Raw genomic sequence first — 20,334 nt, 5'->3', positions numbered from 1 at the left:
ACCCAGAATGCTGGACTCAATGAGGTTTGGCCTGATTCAACATGGCTCTTCTTAGGTTCTTGTGTTCTTATATTGCCCTCAACAATCTGGGTCCTCATTTGACCCACTTCAGAAGGAGGGAAGGCTGAGTCAATCTTGAGCCGGTGGTGAGATTTGAACTGCTGAACTACAGTTAGCAGTGAGATGAAGTAGCCTGCAGTGGTGTACCCTAACCACTGTGCCACCCCGGCTCTTTGAAAGCAAAGGATGAACACCAGCGCCATAACCACCATGTTGCCCTACCCTGTTGTGCACCATGCCAAAAAGAAAATATCCCACGCCAGATTGTTTAGTGGGGATGAAAGGTCTCCTGCTCTGAGGTCACTCCTTGGCAACGATCCCTAACCTTCGTGAATGGAGGAAACGGTGGTTGATTGTAACCTACACCGACCACTCTCCGTGGGGCTGCCAGGTGCAGCACCTGTTTCCTTGTCCTCCGTTTTCTCACCTAAAGAAAACAGTTCCTGGTCAGCTCTGCTTTGTCTCAGTCCTCTTTCCAAGAAAGGGAGAATTCAATGCGGGGGAAACCCCTGGCTGTCCACCAGCAGCTGGACAATCTGCGTAGCAGGACATAAAAGGAGGGTGTCGTGGTCCTGAGGACCACATCAGCTTTGGACCAAGCATGGAAGGGTTCTTCTGGAAGACTTTGATGCTGGTTGGGGTTCTTTCGGCCTCTGGGAGCCCCCACCTACCCCACAATCCCTTGAGCTATGATGAGGCCCTACGTCTCGGAGTGGAGATCTTCAATAAGAAAGCCAGAGAAGATTCTCTCTACCGTCTCGTGGAGGCTGTTCCCCAGCCTGAATGGGTATGGATTTGGTAGGGGGTGGCATGGCATAGGATGGAGATAATGGAAGTGATGAAGTTGTGGAGGATGGGGATGATGAAGTTGAGAAGGATGGGGATGATAAAGATGATGAGGAGGATGGAGATAATGAAGTTGAGGAGGATGGGGATGGGGATGGTGAGGATGGGGTTGATGAAGGTGAGGACAGGGATGACAGAGGACAGGGATGAAGGTGAGGACGATAGGGATGAAGTTGAGGAGGATGGAGGGTGACGAAGGTGAGGAGGAAGGGATGACGTTGAGGAGGATGGAGGATAAAGTTGAGGATGGGGATGATGAAGGTGAGGATGGGGTTGAGGAGGGTGAGGAGGACAGGGATGATGAAGGTGAGGAGGACAGGGATGAAGTTGAGGAAGATGGAGGATGAAGTTGAAGAAAGTGAGGATGGTAATGTCAATGATGAAGTTGAAAAGGGTGAATTGTGGGTGGTGATGATGAGGATGGTGAGAAGAAAGGTGATGTTGAAGAACATGATGATGATGAAAGTGATGATAGGGAGGAGGGGAAGGAGGAAGATGAAGTTGTTGGTCATGGTGATATTGATAGTCATGAAGTCCCTGTTGAAGAGGATGACAATATATATGGTCTACCTCCCCCACCCCCAGAGGATGAAGGCAGCAAACACAACTTCCCCATCTGTGTGTCCTTCTACTGGATCATCAGCCTGAGAAGTAGGGCAGTCAGAGAGAGAGAGAGAGAGAGAGAGAAAGACAGAGAGAGAGAGACAGAGACACACAGAGAGAGACACAGAGAGAGACAGAGACCAAGAGAGACAGGGAGAGACAGTGAGAGAGAGAGAGACAGAAACAAAGAAACAGAGAGTGGGAGAGACAGACAGACGGGGAAAGAGAGAGACACAGAGAGACTGGAGAGAGAGACAGAGAGAGAGAGAGAGAGACAGACAGACAGATAGACAGACAGAAAGGCAGGGAGAGAGGAGAGCCCCAAATTCTCCTAGTATCTCCAGTGTCTGAGAAGGCTTCTGTTGCTGCTGGTATAGCATTTTCCCTACTACACCCAGGAGACCTCTCACCTCCAAGGGTGGTCAAGACTCTTTCATGAGCTCATGGCACATTGGACATTCGTTTAAAGCAGAAAAGGACACCATTCCGCTAAAGTCATGGTCTTCCCAAGTGAGGTTAAAAACTGAAATACCCTAACATGACTTGAGAGAGCTATTTCAGGCCCAGGGTGGACCTCATCAGGTAGAGTAGACACATCCCCTTGGGGACTGTTTCCGAACTAGCTGAGAAAGAGAGACCCACTCACCTTGTTCTCCTAACATGGAGATCTCAAAAAGTCTTGATCTGTGGTCAATCAGGATTTAACTTAATTTAATTTGATTGATTTGACTTATAATGCCGCCCCATCCCATAGGACAGGGGTAGGCAACGTTGGCTCTTCTATGACTTGGGGACTTCAACTCCCAGAATTCCTGAGCCAATCATGCTAGCTCAGGAATTCTGGGAGTTGAAGTCCACATGTCATAGAAGAGCCAAATTTGCCTACCCCTGCCATGGGACAATGATAATATAAAAGTCAAATATAAAAGGATCATGGGCATGGAATCCAGAACTTCTAGGACTGGCATGGACTCATCTTCACAGCCACTTCCTGGGTATAATTTTTTCTATTTTCTCCAGCATAAAATAAAACAATACATAGTTATAAACACAACTACGATGCTTAAAATCAATCACATATAAACTTTTATTTTCTTATTACTCACTCAATGGAGGCTCTTATCTCTCCCCATCTAAACATTTTTATTATTTTTATACAACACTGTCAATTCTTAAAAGTCTAAATAAAAATTCTTCCTCTCCATCTTACTATAAAAGGTTACATTACATCAATGCAAACAATAATAAAATCTCTTTTATCTAAATTTTGATATTGTATCATATAGCTAATAAAAATTATATATATATACATACAAAATATTACATGGGGTAAAACCCGAACTCAGAACAATCTACATATATAAGTGAGGCAAAAAAGGAGCTGTGATGTTCCTTCAATACACCAGGGTGATTCGACACAAAAATATGTAACCCTTCCCTGGTGCAAAGCTGAAGGGATTGGATACTGTAACCTAGAGGTTAATTCTCTGCCTTACAAGGCAAAGGTTGCAGGTTCAAGTCCCAGTGAGGGTATGGCTAGCTGATGAGGACAAAATAAGGCTGAAATAGATCTATCCTAGTCTCCCTTAATTTTCAAATTCAGCAAAAAAAACAACAACATGTGACATATATATATATATATCTTTAATAAAAGAAACTATGCATAATATATCATAAAGTAAAGTTCTATATGTTAAAAGCAGGGGTGGGCTTCTGCCCAGACCGGGAGGGGCTGGGGAACCATACTGGGGTAGCAAAAATGGAGCTCCACCCCAAACCACCCAATTTGCAACGAAAGATGTTGAAAGAAAATGCAGGGCGTCCTATATAAGCCACGCCCACAGTGTGGTAGTAAAAATTTTGGTAGCCCTTCACTGGTTTAAAGTTTAAACTATAAGTACATTTTTTGTTATATCATTACAATGTTTCCCAACCTTGGCAACTTGAAGATATTTGGACTTCAACTCCCAGAATTCCCCAGCCAGCGAAGATGAGAAATGGTGGTAACACTTATATAATGCTGGCTGAGGAATTCTGGGAGTTGAAGTCCAAATATCTTCAAGTTGCCAAGGTTGGGAAACACTGTATAGGTGCTACCACCATTTCTCATCTTCGCCACCTGCCTTCCAAAATTTAAATCAAATTCTCCTGTTTCCATTCCGAGTGGCGACATCAAGAGCCGTTCAGAAATGATTCCAACCTCGAAGGGGAGGAGGTCCCGGGGGCCTTCAAACTAGCCATTTGGTTTTGCCACGTGTTCTTTCCAGGATCCCTATTCCGAAGGTAACCAAGAGCTGAACTTCACCATCCAACAGACGGTGTGCACGGCAGAAGAAGAGTTTTCCATGGACGAATGTGACTTCAAAGAAAACGGGGTGAGCGATGGATATCCAAGCTGGTTGGGTGATCTATGGTAGATGGAGGCAGGTCTATGGGACCCCTCTGCAGGGTCTTCTTCTTCTTCTTCTTCTTCTTCTTCTTCTTCTTCTTCTTCTTCTTCTTCTTCTTCTTCTTCTTCTTCTTCCTCCTCCTCCTCCTCCTCCTCCTCCTCCTCTTCCTCTTCTTCTTCATTTAGAAACATAGAAGATCAATGGCAGAAAAATACCCCGTAGTCCATCTATTCTGCCTTTATATACTGCTCAAAAAAATAAATAAAGGGAACACTCAAATAACACATCCTAGATCTGAATGAATGAAATATTCCATTTGCACAACAGCATGTGAGATTGACTGTCAATCATCGTTGCTTCCTAAGTGGATTTCACAGAAGTTTGATTTACTTGCAGTTATATTCTGTTGTTTAAGTGTTCCCTTTATTTATTTTTTTGAGCAGTGTACTATTTCCTGTATTTTATCTTAAGATGGATCTATGTTTATCCCAGGCATGCTTAAGTTCAGTTACTGTGGATTTACCAGCCAGGTCTGCTGGAAGTTCGTTCCAAGCATCTACTACTCTTTCAGTAAAATAATATTTTCTCACGTTGCTTCTGATCTTTCCCCCAAGTACCCTAGGATTGTTCCCCCTTGTTCTTGTGTTCACTTTCCTATTAAAACACCTTATTTAACCCTTTAACATATTTAAATGTTTCGATCATGTCCTCCCTTTCCCTCCTGTCCTCCAGACTATACAGATTGAGTTCATTAATTAATTAATTAATTAATTAAACCTGTATGCCACCCAACTCTGGAGGCAGAGGTGAAATTGGACCACCATTCCCATTGGGATGAAGAAAGAGCTCTTCAACTTCTCTGTCTTGAGGGACATCTACTTCTCGGTTCTCCAAGCCAACTCTTAGGCCCCCCTCCAAAATTTTATTTATTTATTTATTTATTAGTTTTGTATGCTGCCCCTCTCCGTAGACTCAGAGATGCAAAAAGGGCAACAAGAATGATCAAGGAAATGGAGCCCCTCCCTTATGAAACCAGGTTGCATCGCCTTGGTCTCTTCAGCCTTGAAAGACGGCGTTTAAGGGGTGACTTGATCGAAGGGTATAAAATCATGCATGGGATAGAAAAGGTGGATAGGGAAAAGTTCTTTTCTCTATCACACAATACCAGGGCGAGGGGGCCCTCTCTAAACTCATAGGTAAGAAAGTGAGGACAAATCAAGGGAAATATTTCTTCACCCAGAGGGTTGTTGGTTTATGGAATTCACTTCCAGAATAAGTTGTGACAGCTGTCAGCCTGAGGAGCTTCAAGGCAGGATTGGACAGATTCATGGATGCCAAGTGTATTACAGGTAGTTATTGAAACGGATGTCCAAGTGCCACCTTTATGTTGGTTGAGGCAGGCAGGGTTCCCTTGGGTCCCATTTGCTGGGGGTCAAGGGAAAGGGAAGGTCTTGCCTTCTCTTTCTGCTCAAGATTTCCCATGGACAATTGGTGGATAGAGAAAAATCATTTTCTCTTTCACACAATACGAAGACGAGGGGGCCCTCCCTAAAGTTCATAGGTAAGAAAGTGAGGACAAATCAAGGGAAACATTTCTTCACCCAGAGGATGGGTCAAATGGATGTCCAAGTGCCCCCTCTATGTTGGTTGAGGCAGGCAGGGTTCCCTCGGGTCCCATTTGTTGGGGGTCAAGGGAAAGGGAGGGTCTTGCCTTCTCTTTCTGCTCAAGATTTCCCATGGACAATTGGGGGCCCACTGTCTGGTCCAGAATGCTGGACTCGATGGGCTTTGGCCCCATTCAGCAGGGCTCCTCCTAGGTTCTTATTCCCTCTGTAGGAAAGCAGAAGGCAGAGGCCACAGAATCTGAGTTGTAAGAGGTATTTTGATTCTCACCACCCATTTTTTCCCTCCTCTGCAGCTGCTCAGACAATGCATGGGCTACTACTTCCTCCAGGAGAGGCCCCCCGTGGCTGTTCTCACCTGTGACACCGTGGCGGGAGCAGTGAAGGAGGAGGAGGAGGAGGGGAAGAGGAAGGTAAGCGGTGGGGGCTCCCAGCATGGCCTTGAAAAACTAGGAGGAGGGTGGAACCATTTTATTTGTTTGTTTGTTTGTTTGTTTGTTTTGTTTATTAATTTATTTATTTATTTATTTTGTCCAATACACAATAATACACAATGAAGGTAATAGAGGACACCTTCGAGGAAATAGAATTAGAGAAAGAATAGAAGAGATGATAAAATAATCAACGAGAGAATAGAAGAAAGATATAGGGATAGAAGAGAAGATATATGGGATATAGGAGAGACAATAGGACAGGGGTCAGAAGACACTCTAGTGCACTTATGTACGCTCCTTACTGACCTCTTAGGAATCTGGAGAGGTCAACCGTGGACAGTCTAAGGGTAAAATGTTGGGGGTTAGAGGATGATACTACAGAGTCCGGTAATGAGTTCCACGCTTCAACAACTCTATTACTAAAGTCATATTTTTTAGAGTCAAGATTGCAGCGGTTAATATTGAGCTTGAATCTGTTGTGTGCTCTTGTGTTGTTGTGGTTGAAACTGAAGTAGTTGTTGACAGGCAGGACGTTGCAGCATATGATCTTGTGGGCAATACTAAGGCGGCTTAGTTCTAAGATTTCTAGGCCCAGGATTGAAAGTCTAGTCTCGTAGGGTCTTCTGTTTCGAGTGGAGGAGTGAAGGGCTCTTCTGGTGAAGTATCTTTGGACATTTTCAAGGGTGTTAATGTCTGAGATGTGATATGGGTTCCAAACAGATGAGCTGTATTCGAGGATGGGTCTGGCAAAAGTTTTGTATGCTCTGGTAAGTAGTGTGAGATTTCCAGAGCACAAGCTATGTAGGATTAGATTAACAACTCTTGAAGCCTTCTTGGTGATGTTGTTGCAGTGGGCTTTGGCACTTAGGTCTTTTGTATTAGTACTCCGGGGCTTCAGAAAGCTTCTGTGAACCCTCCAGAGCGCAAAAAAACAGCACAATGGGCAAATCGGAAGTGCGTTTTCTAAACTTCCGGTTTGTGTGTTGTGCTGTTTTTTTGCACTCTGGAGGGTTTTTGTACTCTGGGGCTTCAGGGAAGGTTTCCTGAGGCATCCGGAGGGCGAAAAACAGGACAACGTGCAAACCGGAAGTCCAGTTTTTTCCCAAGGCTGAAAATCAGCGTACCCTCATGCACATGTGCGCTGGAGGTGACATAGGGCAACGTCTTGCGTACCCTCAAAATATGGCTCCACGTGCCATCTGTGACAGGCGTGCCATAGGTTTGTAGATGTGTGAAGGGCTGCTCCTCCTACCTCCTACCGGTGCGCCCTCCAAGGCCATTACGGGCATGCGCGCACCCATCGGTGTGAGATTTGGCTTCTGTACATGTGCAGCAAGTGAAATCTTGAGAGAGGATGCGCATACGAGCAATATTTTGGCAATTTTGCTGATTTTTTGCTTCCGTCCATGCGCAGAACCAAAAAAGCAGTGAAAATTATCAAAATCTCACTGGCGCGAGTATCCTTCCACAAGATTTTGCTTGCTGTGCATGCGCAGGAGCCAAATCTCATGCGGGGGTGCGTTGGGGGCGCACACATCCTGGAATTTCCTACTGGGACGGAGCACCGGCTACTCCCCACGACTGGACTAGATGGTCCCCTTCCAACTGTATAATTCTGAGAAAGAGGAGGAGGGAAGGAGGAGAACTACCTTTGAAAAATGTTCGGAAACTTCAGGTCGTGTAGAACCATTGTGGGGCTTCCAAGATTCGCCCACGTTTCTTCAACACTCCGTGGCTTGCATTGGCTGCCGATCAGTTTCCGGTCACAATTCAAAGTGTTGGTCATGACCTTTAAAGCCCTACATGGCATTGGACCAGAGTACCTCCGGAACCGCCTGCTACTGCACAAATCCCAGCGACCGATAAGGTCCCACAGAGTTGGTCTTCTCCGGGTCCCGTCGACTAAACAATGTCGTTTGGCGGCCCAGGGGAAGAGCCTTCTCTGTGGTGGCCCCGGCCCTCTGGAACCAACTCCCCCCAGAGATTAGAACTGCCCCCACCCTTCCTGTCTTTCGTAAACTACTCAAGACTCACTTATACTGCCAGGCATGGGGGAGTTGAGACACCTTTCCCCCAGGCTTTTTAATACTTTGTTTTATGTTTGGTATGAATGTGCTGTTTGGTTTTTTAAATAATGATAGGGTTTTATATGTTTTTAATGTTAGATTTGTTCCACTGCTATATTGTTTTTATTACTGTTGTGACCCGCCCCGAGTCTTCGGAGAGGGGCGGCATACAAATTTAATAAATAATAATAATAATAATAATAATAATAATAATAATAATAATAATAGAACTAAAAGAGACAAGGGTTTCTTGCTAGAGTAGTGGGTTGGACTAGATGACCTCCTAGGTCCCTTCCAACTCTCTAATTCTGAGAAGAAGGAAGAGAAGGAAAAGAGGGTTTCCTTCTAGAGGAGTGGGTGGGACTAGATGACCTCCAAACTCCCTCCAACTCTGTCCTACTGAGAAGTAGAAGAGAGACACGAGAGACGGGTTTCCTGCTCGACTGTAGAGGCTGGACTACATGACCTCAAAGGTCCCCTTACAACTCTTGTGTTCTACGTTCTTCCTCTCTAGGACCCGCTCAAACGTGTCAAGAGATTCAAGAATTTTTTCCACCAAGTCGGGAAGGGCATTCGGGAGTTCCTCCACAACAACCACTTCGTCTTCGGCGTAAATTTCCGCCTCTAAGCGAAAAGGACTGAATCTCCCAATCTTCCATCGGTTTTTTAAAAACAATAAAAAATCTCCTGTTTTTTCCAGCTTTGCTTTTGCCATTTAGACCTTTCCTTAGAATCATAACGAGCACGAGGCTTAGAATCAATAACCCAGCTTTTTCCTTTTTTTAAATGGCAATATTGGTAGTCCTCGATTTACAACGGTCCGTTTAATGACTGTTTAAATTTCCAGTGGCACTGAGAAAAGAGACCCGTGGTCACGTGATCAAATTTCGGATGATCGGCAACTGACGGTTGTATGGGGGGGGTGTCACGAGATCCCCATGGCAACCTTCTGACATCAAAGGGGAAGCCAGATTCGCTTAACAACCATGTCGATGACTTAACATGCGCATGGGATCCGCTTCATGAATGTGGCAAGGATGGTCGTAAAACAGGGCAAAATTCTCTTGACGAATGTTTCTTTTAGCGACGAGAAATTTCGGGCTCAACTTTGGTCGTAAGTCGAGGATCACCTGGAAACACCAAAATGAGATGGATGAAGGCTTTACTTTGCAAAATATGAGTCTTTTTTGGAGCTAAATCCATTTTTCTATCCTGTCTTTACAGGAGTTACAATCAGAACCAAGTCCAAAATTTACGTTGTTAAGTGAAACATTTGTTAAGGAGAGTTAGTCTCATTTCATGAATTTTCTGACTGCAATTATTAAATGAATCGTTGTATTTGTCAGGTGGGTCACATGGTCATTAAGTGGACCTGGCTTCCCTTTGGACTCCTCACAAGTTTGACACTGAGACCGTCATAAATGTGAGTCACGTTGCTAAGAATCTGAATTTTGACCAATGCTGCAACGGGCGTAAGTGCCATTGTAACTTGGAGCAGTCACTAAATGAACTGTTGTAAGTTGAGGACGTTCTCTATTTTGAAAGAGCTCTGAAGTCCCCGAGATTGATTTAAAAGGCTGTGTAAATTTTCTAAATAAATAAATAAATAATAATAAACAAATTTCTGGGCAAAAATCTTGTTTTTTCTTCTTTTCCAACCATGTCTCATCCTTTTATCTCCAATTCTGTTTCCTTTGCAATGTTTTATCTCAATTTGAAGGTCTTTATTGGTTTTTTTGGACTTAACTGGATTTACAGGTAGTCCTTGGTTACAGGTAATTCAGTGGACCAATGTTTCACTTAACAACGGAAATTTGGGGCTCAAATGCAATTGCAAACCAAGGACTATTTCTATACATGGGATATTTCCATTGCAACAACTCAAAGCCTCTTTCCCTTTTGATGTACACTATATATTATTGTTTTTGTAAGTAACTCAAGGTGGCTAATATATCTAATACTTCTCCCTCCTATTTTCTCTAACACAACAACCCTGTGAGATGGGTTGGGCCCCAAGTCACATGACTGGTTTTTGCTTACTAAGGTGAGACTAGAACTCGCTGTCTCCTACTGATTGGCCCTAGTTGGCTTTCTTGCAAAAGGTGGAACTATATCTCCCAGTCTCCTGGGGATTCGCCCAGTCTCTTTCATGCCTAAAGGAAAACTATAACTCACTGTCACCTAGTGATTGTCCCAAAGTTACCCAGCTAGCTTTTACTCCTAAAAGTAGAATTAGATCTCCCAATTACATGCTGTTTTTTGTCACTGTTGTTAGCCGTCCCGAGTCTGCAGAGAGGGGCGGCATACAAATCCAGTAAGTAAGTAAGTAAGTAAGTAAGTAAGTAAGTAAGTAAGTAAGTAAGTAAGTAAGTAAGTAAGTAAGTAAGTAAGTAAGTAAGTAAACAAACAAACAAGCAAACAAACGGCTCACAGGCAGGCGTGGGTGTAGTATTACTTGTGCAGATCAAAAATCATATTTATTAATTTATTTATTATTTAGATTTGTATGTCGCCCCTCTCCGCGGACTCGGGGGCGGCTCACAGCAAAATATAACAAATCGTAACAAATCCAAAAAAATTTAAAATATTTAAAAATTGTTAAAAAAACCCCATTTACTAACAAGCACACACACAAACATACCATACATAAACTGTACATGCCCGGGGGAGGTGTTTCAGTTCCCCCATGCCTGACGGCAAAGGTGGGTTTTAAGGAGTTTACGGAAGGCAGGAAGAGTAGGGGCAGTTCTAATCTCTGGGGGGAGTTGGTTCCAGAGAGTCGGGGCCGCCACAGAGAAGGCTCTTCCCCTGGGGCCCGCCAACCGACATTGTTTAATTGACGGGACCCAGAGAAGGCCCACTCTGTGGGACTTAATCGGTTGCTGGGATTCGTGCGGCAGAAGGCGGTCTCGGAGATATTCTGGTCCAGTGCCATGAAGGGCTTTAAAGGTCATAACCAACACTTTGAATTGTGACCGGAAATTGATCGGCAACCAATGCAGACTGCAGAGTGTTGGTGAAACATGGGCATACCTAGGGAAGCCCATGACTGCTCTCGCAGCTGCATTCTGCACGATCTGAAGTTTCCGAACACTTTTCAGAGGTAGCCCCATGTAGAGAGCATTGCAGTAGTCGAACCTCGAGGTGATGAGGGCATGAGTGACTGTGAGCAATGAGTCCCGGTCCAGATAGGGCCGCAACTGGTGCACCAGGCGAACCTGGGCAAACGTACCCCTCGCCACAGCTGAGAGATGGTTCTCTAATGTGAGCTGTGGATCGAGGAGGACACCCAAGTTGCGGACCCTCTCCGAGGGGGTCAATAATCCCCCCCCCAGGGTAATGGATGGACAGATGGAATTGTCCTTGGGAGGCAAAACCCACAGCCACTCCGTCTTATCCGGGTTGAGTTTGAGTCTGGTTGAGTATGGTTGGGCAAGCCCAGATATACATAAAACCATATATGGATGCTCAGTTCACATCATGCTGTTAGCATAAGTTAGCATGGGTTTTTGCCCAGGCCTTGCAAACACAGAATTCTGGGTAGGCCTGGAAAGTTCAAGCCAGGGGCAAGATGTTCCAAGATGTAGACATGCCGTCTGGCAGAACACATTCTTTGTCTGCTGCCAAAACTCCCTAATGTTACTCCTTAAAGTTCTGTCCTTGCACCTGTAACATTACCACATTCATGTAAAACGGCGCATGTACATAGCTGAAGTAGCATAGAGACAACATTGATATAAGAGAGCTGAGTGAGAAATAAACTTGGCTTCATTTTCTCCTACATGTCCAGTCAACGAAGCAGTGGAAGTGATGTGCCAGTGCCTGGAGGCTGTTGGGGTCTGGATGGGTGTCAACAGACTTAAACTCAACCCTGATAAGACGGAGTGGCTGTGGGTTCTGCCTCCCAGGGACATTTCCATCTGTCTGTCCATCACCCTGGGGGGGGGGAAATTATTGTCCCCCTTAGAGAGGGTCCACAACTTGGGCGTCCTCCTCGATCCACAGCTGACATTGGAACATCATCTTTCGGCTGTGGCCCCGACCCTTTGGAACCAACTCCCCCTGGAGATTAGAACTGCCCACATCCTCCTTGCCTTTTGTAAACTCCTTAAAACCCACCTCTGCCGTCAGGCATGGGGGAACTGAGACATCTCCCCCGGGCCTATACAGTTTATATATGGTATGTTTGCTTTTAATAATGGGGGTTTTAGTGTTTTTTAAATTATTAGATTTGTTTTTACATTGTCTTTATTATTGCTGTGAGCTGCCCCGAGTCTATGGAGAGGGGCGGCATACAAATAAATAAATGAATAGATAGATAGATAGATAGATAGATAGATAGATAGATAGATAGATAGATAGATAGAAATAAATAAATAAATAAATAAACATAAATAAATAAATATAAATAAATATAAATAAACAAACAAACATAAATAAATAAATAGATAAATAGATAAATAGATAAATAGATAAATAGATAAATAGATAAATAAATAAATAAATAAATAAATAAATAAATAAATAAATAAATAAATAAATGGTCTCTGCCTATCTTTGAACCCTTCTCCGTTCTTCGGGCGGGATTCAAAACTTTTAGCAACAGGTGGTCTGGGTGGGTGTGGCCATGGTGGGCGTGGTCTACTTTGCCTCCCACACCACGGTGTGGCCAGTGTTTTTGTGGAGGGTCTGGGAGGCTGAAAACAGGCCTCTTCTGGACTACTTCCGGTAGGCCAGTTCTTCACCCTCCCTGAGGCTCCATGTGCGCCCTCCACTTACTTGCATACAAAATGGGCCGCGTGGGGATCCCCACGAAGGGAGGGGCTGGGCAGGCTGAGCCAGTCCTTGCAACTACCGGTTCGGCGAACCAGATTAAAATTAACCTCCGGTTCACCCAAACTGGTTCAAACTGGCTGAATCAGTAGTGGGTAGCTACTGGTATAGTTGAAAACGGAACACTGTTAGCGAAAGTTATGCTGCGCGCACAGCCTCTATTTTTCTGCATGCATGCACACGTTCCAATATGGTTTTGCTTCTGCACATGTGCTGGAAGCAAAATCTTGGAAGGGGACACACACACGCATGAGATTGTGGCAGATGTTTTGCTTTCGTGCATGCATGAGATTTTGCACAAGCCCAGAAGCAAAAACACGCTGGGACGTGCATGCACATGCATAAATAGCGCACTGTTAGCAGCAATAACGTGAATCTGTCCCTGGGCTGAGTCCCACCCTTGCTGATGGGTCCAAAGTCACCCAGCTGGCTTTCATAACTAAGGCAGGACTAGAACTCACCATCACCTAGTGATTGGCCTGAAGTCACCCAGCTGGCTGTTTTCAAATTGCCAAGTTGGATAAATGCTTTATGATAACTCTGTAGAGAAATTAGGACAATAATTCAGTTTAAAACTTCATAAGAACATAGGAGCATAAGGAGAGCCCTGCTGAATGGGGCCAAAGCCCGTCGAGTCCAGCATTCTGTGTCCCATAGTGGTCCATCAATTGCCCATGGGGATCTTGAGCGGAAAGAGAAGGCAAGACCCTCCCTTTCCCCTGACCCCCAACCCTGCATGTCAGACCAAAGCCAACATTTTGAGTTACAGACTTGCCACAAATAGAAAAGTACTGTGGGAATTGGGGAGGGCTGGTTGCATGCGTGGGAAAGATATTAGCCACAACAAATTCTTTTCAGAGATTCAAGGTCATCTTTTGTTCAGCACCAGCCGGAAGTACAGGGGAGGATCATGGGCATTGAAAGAACTGGAGTGGTTCACCTAATGAACTTATGGGTGTGGGGATGAGGGATGAACCTTAACCTGGGTGGAGAACTGTAGGAAAAGTTAGTAACGGGTTGAATACAATGTATTTATTGGCTCTGTCAATAAATTGGAACGTGGGAGAAGGCCAGCGTTGGACTCTGATTTATTTCTCAGATGCCAATTGGAGCTCTGACATCTTTCTGACACATTTATTTGTCAGGTGTTATTTGGGACGCTGACACTGCATGGGTCTTCCAATGCAGAGCCTGCTTCCTTGTCCTTCAGTTTCTAATTGGCCCTAAACATAGAACGTAGAACATTAGTATTGGAAGGCACCTTAGAGGTCTTCTAGTCTAGCCCCTTACTCAACAAGAAGAGCCCTATACCATCTCAGGCAAATGGCTGCCCAGTCTCTTCTTCAAATCCTCCAGTGACGGAGCATCCACAACTTCTGGTGGCAAGCTGTTCCACTGATTAATTGTCACAATTAATGGTGCTGGAGGAGAGTGTTGTTCCACTTATTTTCCAAAATACAGAGAAAACAAGTCAAGAGCCAACAAAAAGAAGCTAATCAGGGAGAGAACAAATGTGGAATTAAGCAGAAACTTCCTAACAGTGAGAAAAATTAACCAGTGGAACTACCTGCCTGCAGAAATTGTGGGAGCTTCATCACGGGAGGCTTTCAAGAAAAGTTTGGACCACCATGTGTCAGAAATGACATAAGAGTCTCTTGCTCGTGCAGGGGCTTTTTCTAAATGACTCTCCCAAGATCCCTTCCGATTCTGTTATTCTATGTTCTCCCCGTCAGGAATTTTCCCCTTAGTTCTAGGCTGCTTCTCTCCTTCATTAGTTTCCATCCATTGCCTCTTCTCTGGCTTTCTGGTTCTTTGGAGAAAAAGTCTTCTATGGAAAATATTGGGAAAATAAAAAAACTGGTATCAGGATGGCACACTTTTCATTAAACTAGAGAAACCCAATCCCTGGTGTTGTAGTCCAACTCCTTGCTCAGAGGGGAGACCCTAGAGAATGATACAATGACAGACTGGGAAGGGACCTTGGCGGTCATCTAGTCGAGCCCCCAGTTCAAACAGAAGATCCTTACAGAATCATAGAAGAACAAGTGTGGAAGAGACCTTGGAGGTCATCTAGAGTCTAGACCAGTGATAATAATAATAATAATTAATAATAATTTATTAGATTTGTGTGCCGCCCCTCTCCGAGGACTCAGAGTGGCTCACAACAGGTAAAACATCACATACAAATCCAATGGTAAAACAGTTTTAAAAACCCCTATTAAAAACAATCATACAGCCCAAACACACCATACACAAAGTCAAGACAGCTAAGGATATATCAATTCCTCCATGCCTGGCAACGTAGATGAGTTTTCAATAGTTTGCGAAAGGCAAAGAGGGTGGGGGCAGTCCTAATCTCCGGGGGGAGCTGATTCCAGAGGGCTGGGGCTGCCACAGAGAAGACATTGTTTTGTCGATGGGACCCGGAGAAGGCCAACTCTGTGGGACCTAATCGGTTGCTGGGATTCATGCGGCAGCGAATAAATCAAAGGAATCAAACGAATTCGAAGCGGCAGTGAACCTTCAGGCGCTGAAAGTGCATGAGCATGTGCTAACACGCATGCACAAGTGCCCACACCCATAATTCAATGCCTGGGGAGGGTGAAAACAGATTCCCCCAGCCCCCCCGGAGGCCCTCTGCAGGCTGGAAATGGCCTATTTCCCAGCTTCTGGTGGGCCCAGTAGGCTCGTGTTTCACCCTCCCCAGGTTCCAAAGGCTTCCCTGGAGCTGGGGAAGGATAAAAGTGCCCTCCCCACCCCCGGAGGCTCTCTGGAAGCCGAGAAAACCTTCCCAGAGCCTCTGTGCGAGCCAAAAATCAGCTGGCCAGCACACAAACCCATATTGGAGTTAAGCTAGGGTAACAACTCACGTGCCAGCAGATATGGTTCCACGTGCCACCTGTGGCACCCATCCCATAGGTTCACCATCACTGCTCTAGACCAACTCCCTGCTTGGGCAGGAGACCCTATATAATTTGACATAACTGCCTCTAATCAATCTAATTGATTGATCAGGTGCCTTCCTTTGTTGACTCTTAGCCATCAGCCTTGATGGGGTTTCTCCGTGGGCTTGGTTCACTTTAATCCATTTATGTAGCTTCCCATAACAGCAACTTTGGGCAGGTAACCAAGTTAAACACAATTAAACCAACCACCACGGCAACACACACCCTCACAGCCAAGGACAACAAGAGGCACAAAATCTACATGAAACCGCTGGTCAAGATCATCCAAGGACATGGGGTGAGTTACCATCAGTATGTTGATGATACTCAGCTATACATCTCCACCCCATGTCCACTTGGCGAAGCAGTGGAAGTGATCAGAATACATCCAGGTCTGCCTTCTACTGCATGAATCCCAGTGACCAGTTAGGTCCCACGGAGTCGGTCTTCTTCGGGTCCCATCAACTAAACAATGTCGTCTGGCGGGACCCAGGGGAAAAGCCTTCTCTGTGGCGGCCCCGACCCTCTGGAACCAGCTCCCCCCGGAGATCAGAATTGCCCCCACCCTCCTTGCCTTTCGTAAGCTCCTCAAAACCCACCTCTGTCGTCAGGCTTGGGGGAACTGAACTACCCTTTCCCCCCTAGGCCTATACAATTTATGCATGGTATGTTTGTGTGTATGTTTGGTTTTAAATAAGGATTTTTAAATTATTTTAAACATTAGATTTGTTACATGCTGTTTATTACTGTTGTTAGCTGCCCTGAGTCTACGGAGAGGGGCGGCATACAAATCTAATAAATGAAAATATAAATAAAATAAGATGTGACAGTGTCTGGAGGCCATTAGGGTTTGGATGGGTGCTAATAACTCAGACTCAACCCTGACAAGACGGAGTGGCTGTGGGTTCCACCTCCTAAAGGACACTTCCATCTGTCTGTCCATCATCCTGGGAGGGGGGAGCTTTTGACCCCCTCAGAGAGGGTCTGCAACTTGGGTGTCCTCCTCGATCCACAGCTGACATTGGACTATCATCTTTCGGCTGTGGCGAGAGGGGCATTTGCCCAGGTCTGCTGGTGCGCCAGTTGCGGCCCTATTTGGGCTGGGAGTCTCTGCTCACAGTCACTCATGCCCTCATCACCTCGAGGCTCGACTACTGCAATGCTCTCTACATGGGGCTACCTTTGAAAAGCGTTCGGAAATTGCACATTGTGTCGAATGCAGCTGTGCAAGTGGCCATGGGCCTTCCTAGATATGCCCATGTCTCTCCAACACTCCGCAGTCTGCATTGGCTGCCAACTGGTTTCCGGACTCAATTCAAAGTGTTGGTTATGACTAGTGTTGGACGAACCCGTGGAAGTTTGGGCTCGGCGGGATCAGACAAACTTGACATTGGAGTTCGGGTAGAACCCGAACCCCAACACCTCTGGCCCGGCAGGAGGTGAAGTGCTGGGGGGCAGGCAGCGATGGGCTAGGAGCTGGAACGCTAAATTGCCTCCTGAGCCCTCTTGCCCGACGGAAGGCGAAGCGCTGTAGGGTGTGTGTGTCAAACGGGCGATGGCCGGGAGCCGCCGAAATGAGAGAGAACTAGGGGCAGGGATTTTCGGCAGCTCCCGGCCATCGCCCGTTTGATGAAGCCTGACACCCCCCCCCCTCCATCACTTCGCCTCCCGCCGGACGCCTCTACGGGATGGGCAAGCTGGACCCCGCCGCCTCCGTGTCGCTTGAACACCGGGCTTTCGCTTCAACCGCCTCTGACCCGTCCTACGCCTCCGGTTCCCCGACCCCACGAATTGAGAGCTTCTCCTCCCCCGCAGGCCGTTCCCATGGGTCCCGACTACACGGGTGACGGCTCCTTTCTGGCTGCAGCGGATGGAAAGGTGACTGACGGGCTGGGCACACCCGCTCTCGCCTCCCCGGCCAGCAACGCCCTCCTCAGCCCATCCAAGCCGGCCTCTGGAGGCAGCCCGCTCAGCGACCTCAAGGAAGAAAAAGAGGAGCAGCCGCAGCAGCAGCAGCTTGGCTCAAATAACCCGGCCACGAACTGGATCCACGCTCTCGCCACCGGGGAAAAGTGTAAATTCCAGACTCTGGAGCTGGAAAAGGAATCCCTCTTTCACGTGAACCTCACCCGAGAAAGGCGCTTGCGAGGTGGCGGGATTTTAAACCTCACCGAGAGGCAGGTTAAGATCTGGTTTCAGAACCGAAGGATGAAAATGAAAAAAACAAATGAAGGGAAAAGGGACAGAAAGGAGACTTAAGGCTTCCGGGGGGTGGGGTGGGGGAGAAGGTCTTGGTGAAGATATTGTAGCGTGGGGCTTTGGTTTTCTTATTTTAAGGAAGCACACAAACACACGTGTAGGCACAACACTGCGGCAATTTATTCTTCATGGGTCCCGCCTCCCCCTCCCGGCCACCACCTGCTTGTGCCGGCCGCGATCCTGAATAGCCGGCTGCCAGAACTTATTATTTATTTATTTATTTATTTATTTATTGGATTTGTATTCCGCCCCTCTCCGTAGACTCGGGGCGGCTAACAATAGTAATAAAAAACAGCATGTAAATCCAATACTAAAACAACTAAAAAACTCTTATTGTTAAACCAAACATCCATCCATACAAACATAACATGCATGAATTGTAAAGGCCTAGGGGGAAAGAATATCTCAGTTCCCCCATGCCTGACGGCAGAGGTGGGTTTTAAGGAGCTTACGAAAGGTGAGGAGGGTGGGGGCAGTTCTGATCTCTGGGGGGAGTTGGTTCCAGAGGGCCGGGGCCGCCACAGAGAAGGCTTTTTCCCTGGGCCAAACAACATTGTTTTGTTGATGGGACCTGGAGAAGGCCCACTCTGTGGGATGTCCATGTAACACCAACACCAACACCTAACCGGTCGCTGGGATTCGTGCGGCAGAAGGCGGTCCCGGAGATAATCTGGTCCGGTGCCATGAAGGGCTTTATAGGTGATGACCAACACTTTGAATTGTGACCGGAAACTGATCGGCAACCAATGCAGACTGCGGAGTGTTGGTGTTACATGGGCATACCTAAGGAAGCCCATGATTGCTCTCGCAGCTGCATTCTGCACGATCTGAAGTTTCCGAACACTCTTCAAAGGTAGCCCCATGTAGAGAGCGTTACAGTAGTCGAACCTCGAGGTGATGAGGGCATGAGTGACTGTGAGCAGTGACTCACGGTCCAGATAGGGCCGCAACTGGTGCACCAGGCGAACCTGGGCAAACGCCCCCCTCACCACAGCTGAGAGATGTTTTTCTTGGTGAAAATATTGTAGCGTGGGGCTTTTGTTTTCTTATTTTAAGGAAGCACACAAACACACGTGTATGCACAACACTGCGGCAATTTATTCTTCATGGGTCCCCGCCTCCCCCTCCCGGCCACCACCCGCTTGAAGCTGCCGGCTGGGATCCTGAATAGCTGGCCAGCAGAACCTGCCTCCTAAGCCCTCTTGCCCGGCGGGAGGGGAACCGCTGGAGGGGGGTGTCAGTCTCCCAGCCATCGCCCGTTTGATGGAGCCTGACAACGCCCCCCCCTCCTCCACATACACGTGTGTGGGTGAGAGAAAGAGATCGCCCAAAGTCACACCTTTCATGTCAAACTAGAACTGTCTCCTGGGGACTGGCCCATAGCACCATAGCAGGCTCTCAAGCTTAAAGCAGGACTAGAATTGACAGTCTCCTAGTGATTGGCCCAGTCACCCATCTTGATTTCATGACAAACGTGAAACTAGAGCTCACAGACTCCTGGTTATTCACTCATAGTAGCTGAGCAGGCTTTCATGCCTAAGGCAGGACTGGAATTCACCACCTCCTGGGGATTGCCCAAAGTCAGCCAACCAACTTGCACCCCGAAAGCAAAACTAGAACTCACTGTCTCCCGCTGATTGGTCCAGCTACCCGCCTTGCTTTCATGCCTAAGGCGCGACTAAAGCTCCTGGTCTCCTGGTGTCACCTCAAAGTAACCCAGCCAATTTTCATGCCCGCATGTGAAACTAGAACTCACAGTCTCCTGGTGATTGGCCCACTCAGAAGTCACTTATGCCTAAGGCGGGACTAGAACTCCCAGCTTTCGGCCTGCCACCTTCGCACCCTCCACCAAAGTGCCTCATTTATATCACAGTTTGGGGGACACGTTTTTTCCGCTCTGGACTGCTACTCGACACTTCACAACCCTAACACAAAGACAGAAGGTCCTGTGCAAGATTATTTAAGGTCTCCTACTCTGAGGTTACACCTTGGCACTCCTCCCCAACGCTGGTGAATGGAAAGAAGCCGAGGTGGCTGTAATGCACACCGGGTATTTCCAGGGGTCTGCCAGGTGTTGTGGCACCTGCTTCTTTGTCCTCCTTCTTTTTCACCTGAACAAAACAGGTCTTGATTGGCCCTGCTTTATTTCTCAACGTGTCAAATTGTGCAGGAAATTCACAACCCCCGGCCTTCCACCAGCCAGCGGACAACTTGCGCTACCAAGCTGCGCATAAAAGGAGACCGCTTAGCCCTGAGGGCCACAAAGGCTGTGGGTC

The 20,334-nt window shown here is 46.7% G+C and overlaps 1 protein-coding gene across 1 annotated transcript; it reads left to right on the top strand.

Moving 5' to 3' along the window:
* The first annotated feature begins 661 nt into the window (after positions 1–661).
* LOC139154822 (cathelicidin-related peptide Oh-Cath-like) lies at positions 662–9,307 on the top strand. Its single transcript, XM_070729823.1, has 4 exons — positions 662–847; positions 3,777–3,884; positions 5,818–5,934; positions 8,536–9,307. The coding sequence occupies exons 1-4, from the start codon at positions 662–664 to the stop codon at positions 8,647–8,649; spliced, it is 525 nt and encodes a 174-aa protein (XP_070585924.1). The 3' UTR covers positions 8,650–9,307.
* The last annotated feature ends 11,027 nt before the right edge of the window (positions 9,308–20,334 follow it).

This window comes from Erythrolamprus reginae, chromosome Z, assembly GCF_031021105.1.
Source record: "Erythrolamprus reginae isolate rEryReg1 chromosome Z, rEryReg1.hap1, whole genome shotgun sequence".
Classification (NCBI taxonomy): Eukaryota; Metazoa; Chordata; class Lepidosauria; order Squamata; family Dipsadidae; genus Erythrolamprus; species Erythrolamprus reginae.
This window is presented reverse-complemented; position numbering and strand designations above follow the sequence as displayed.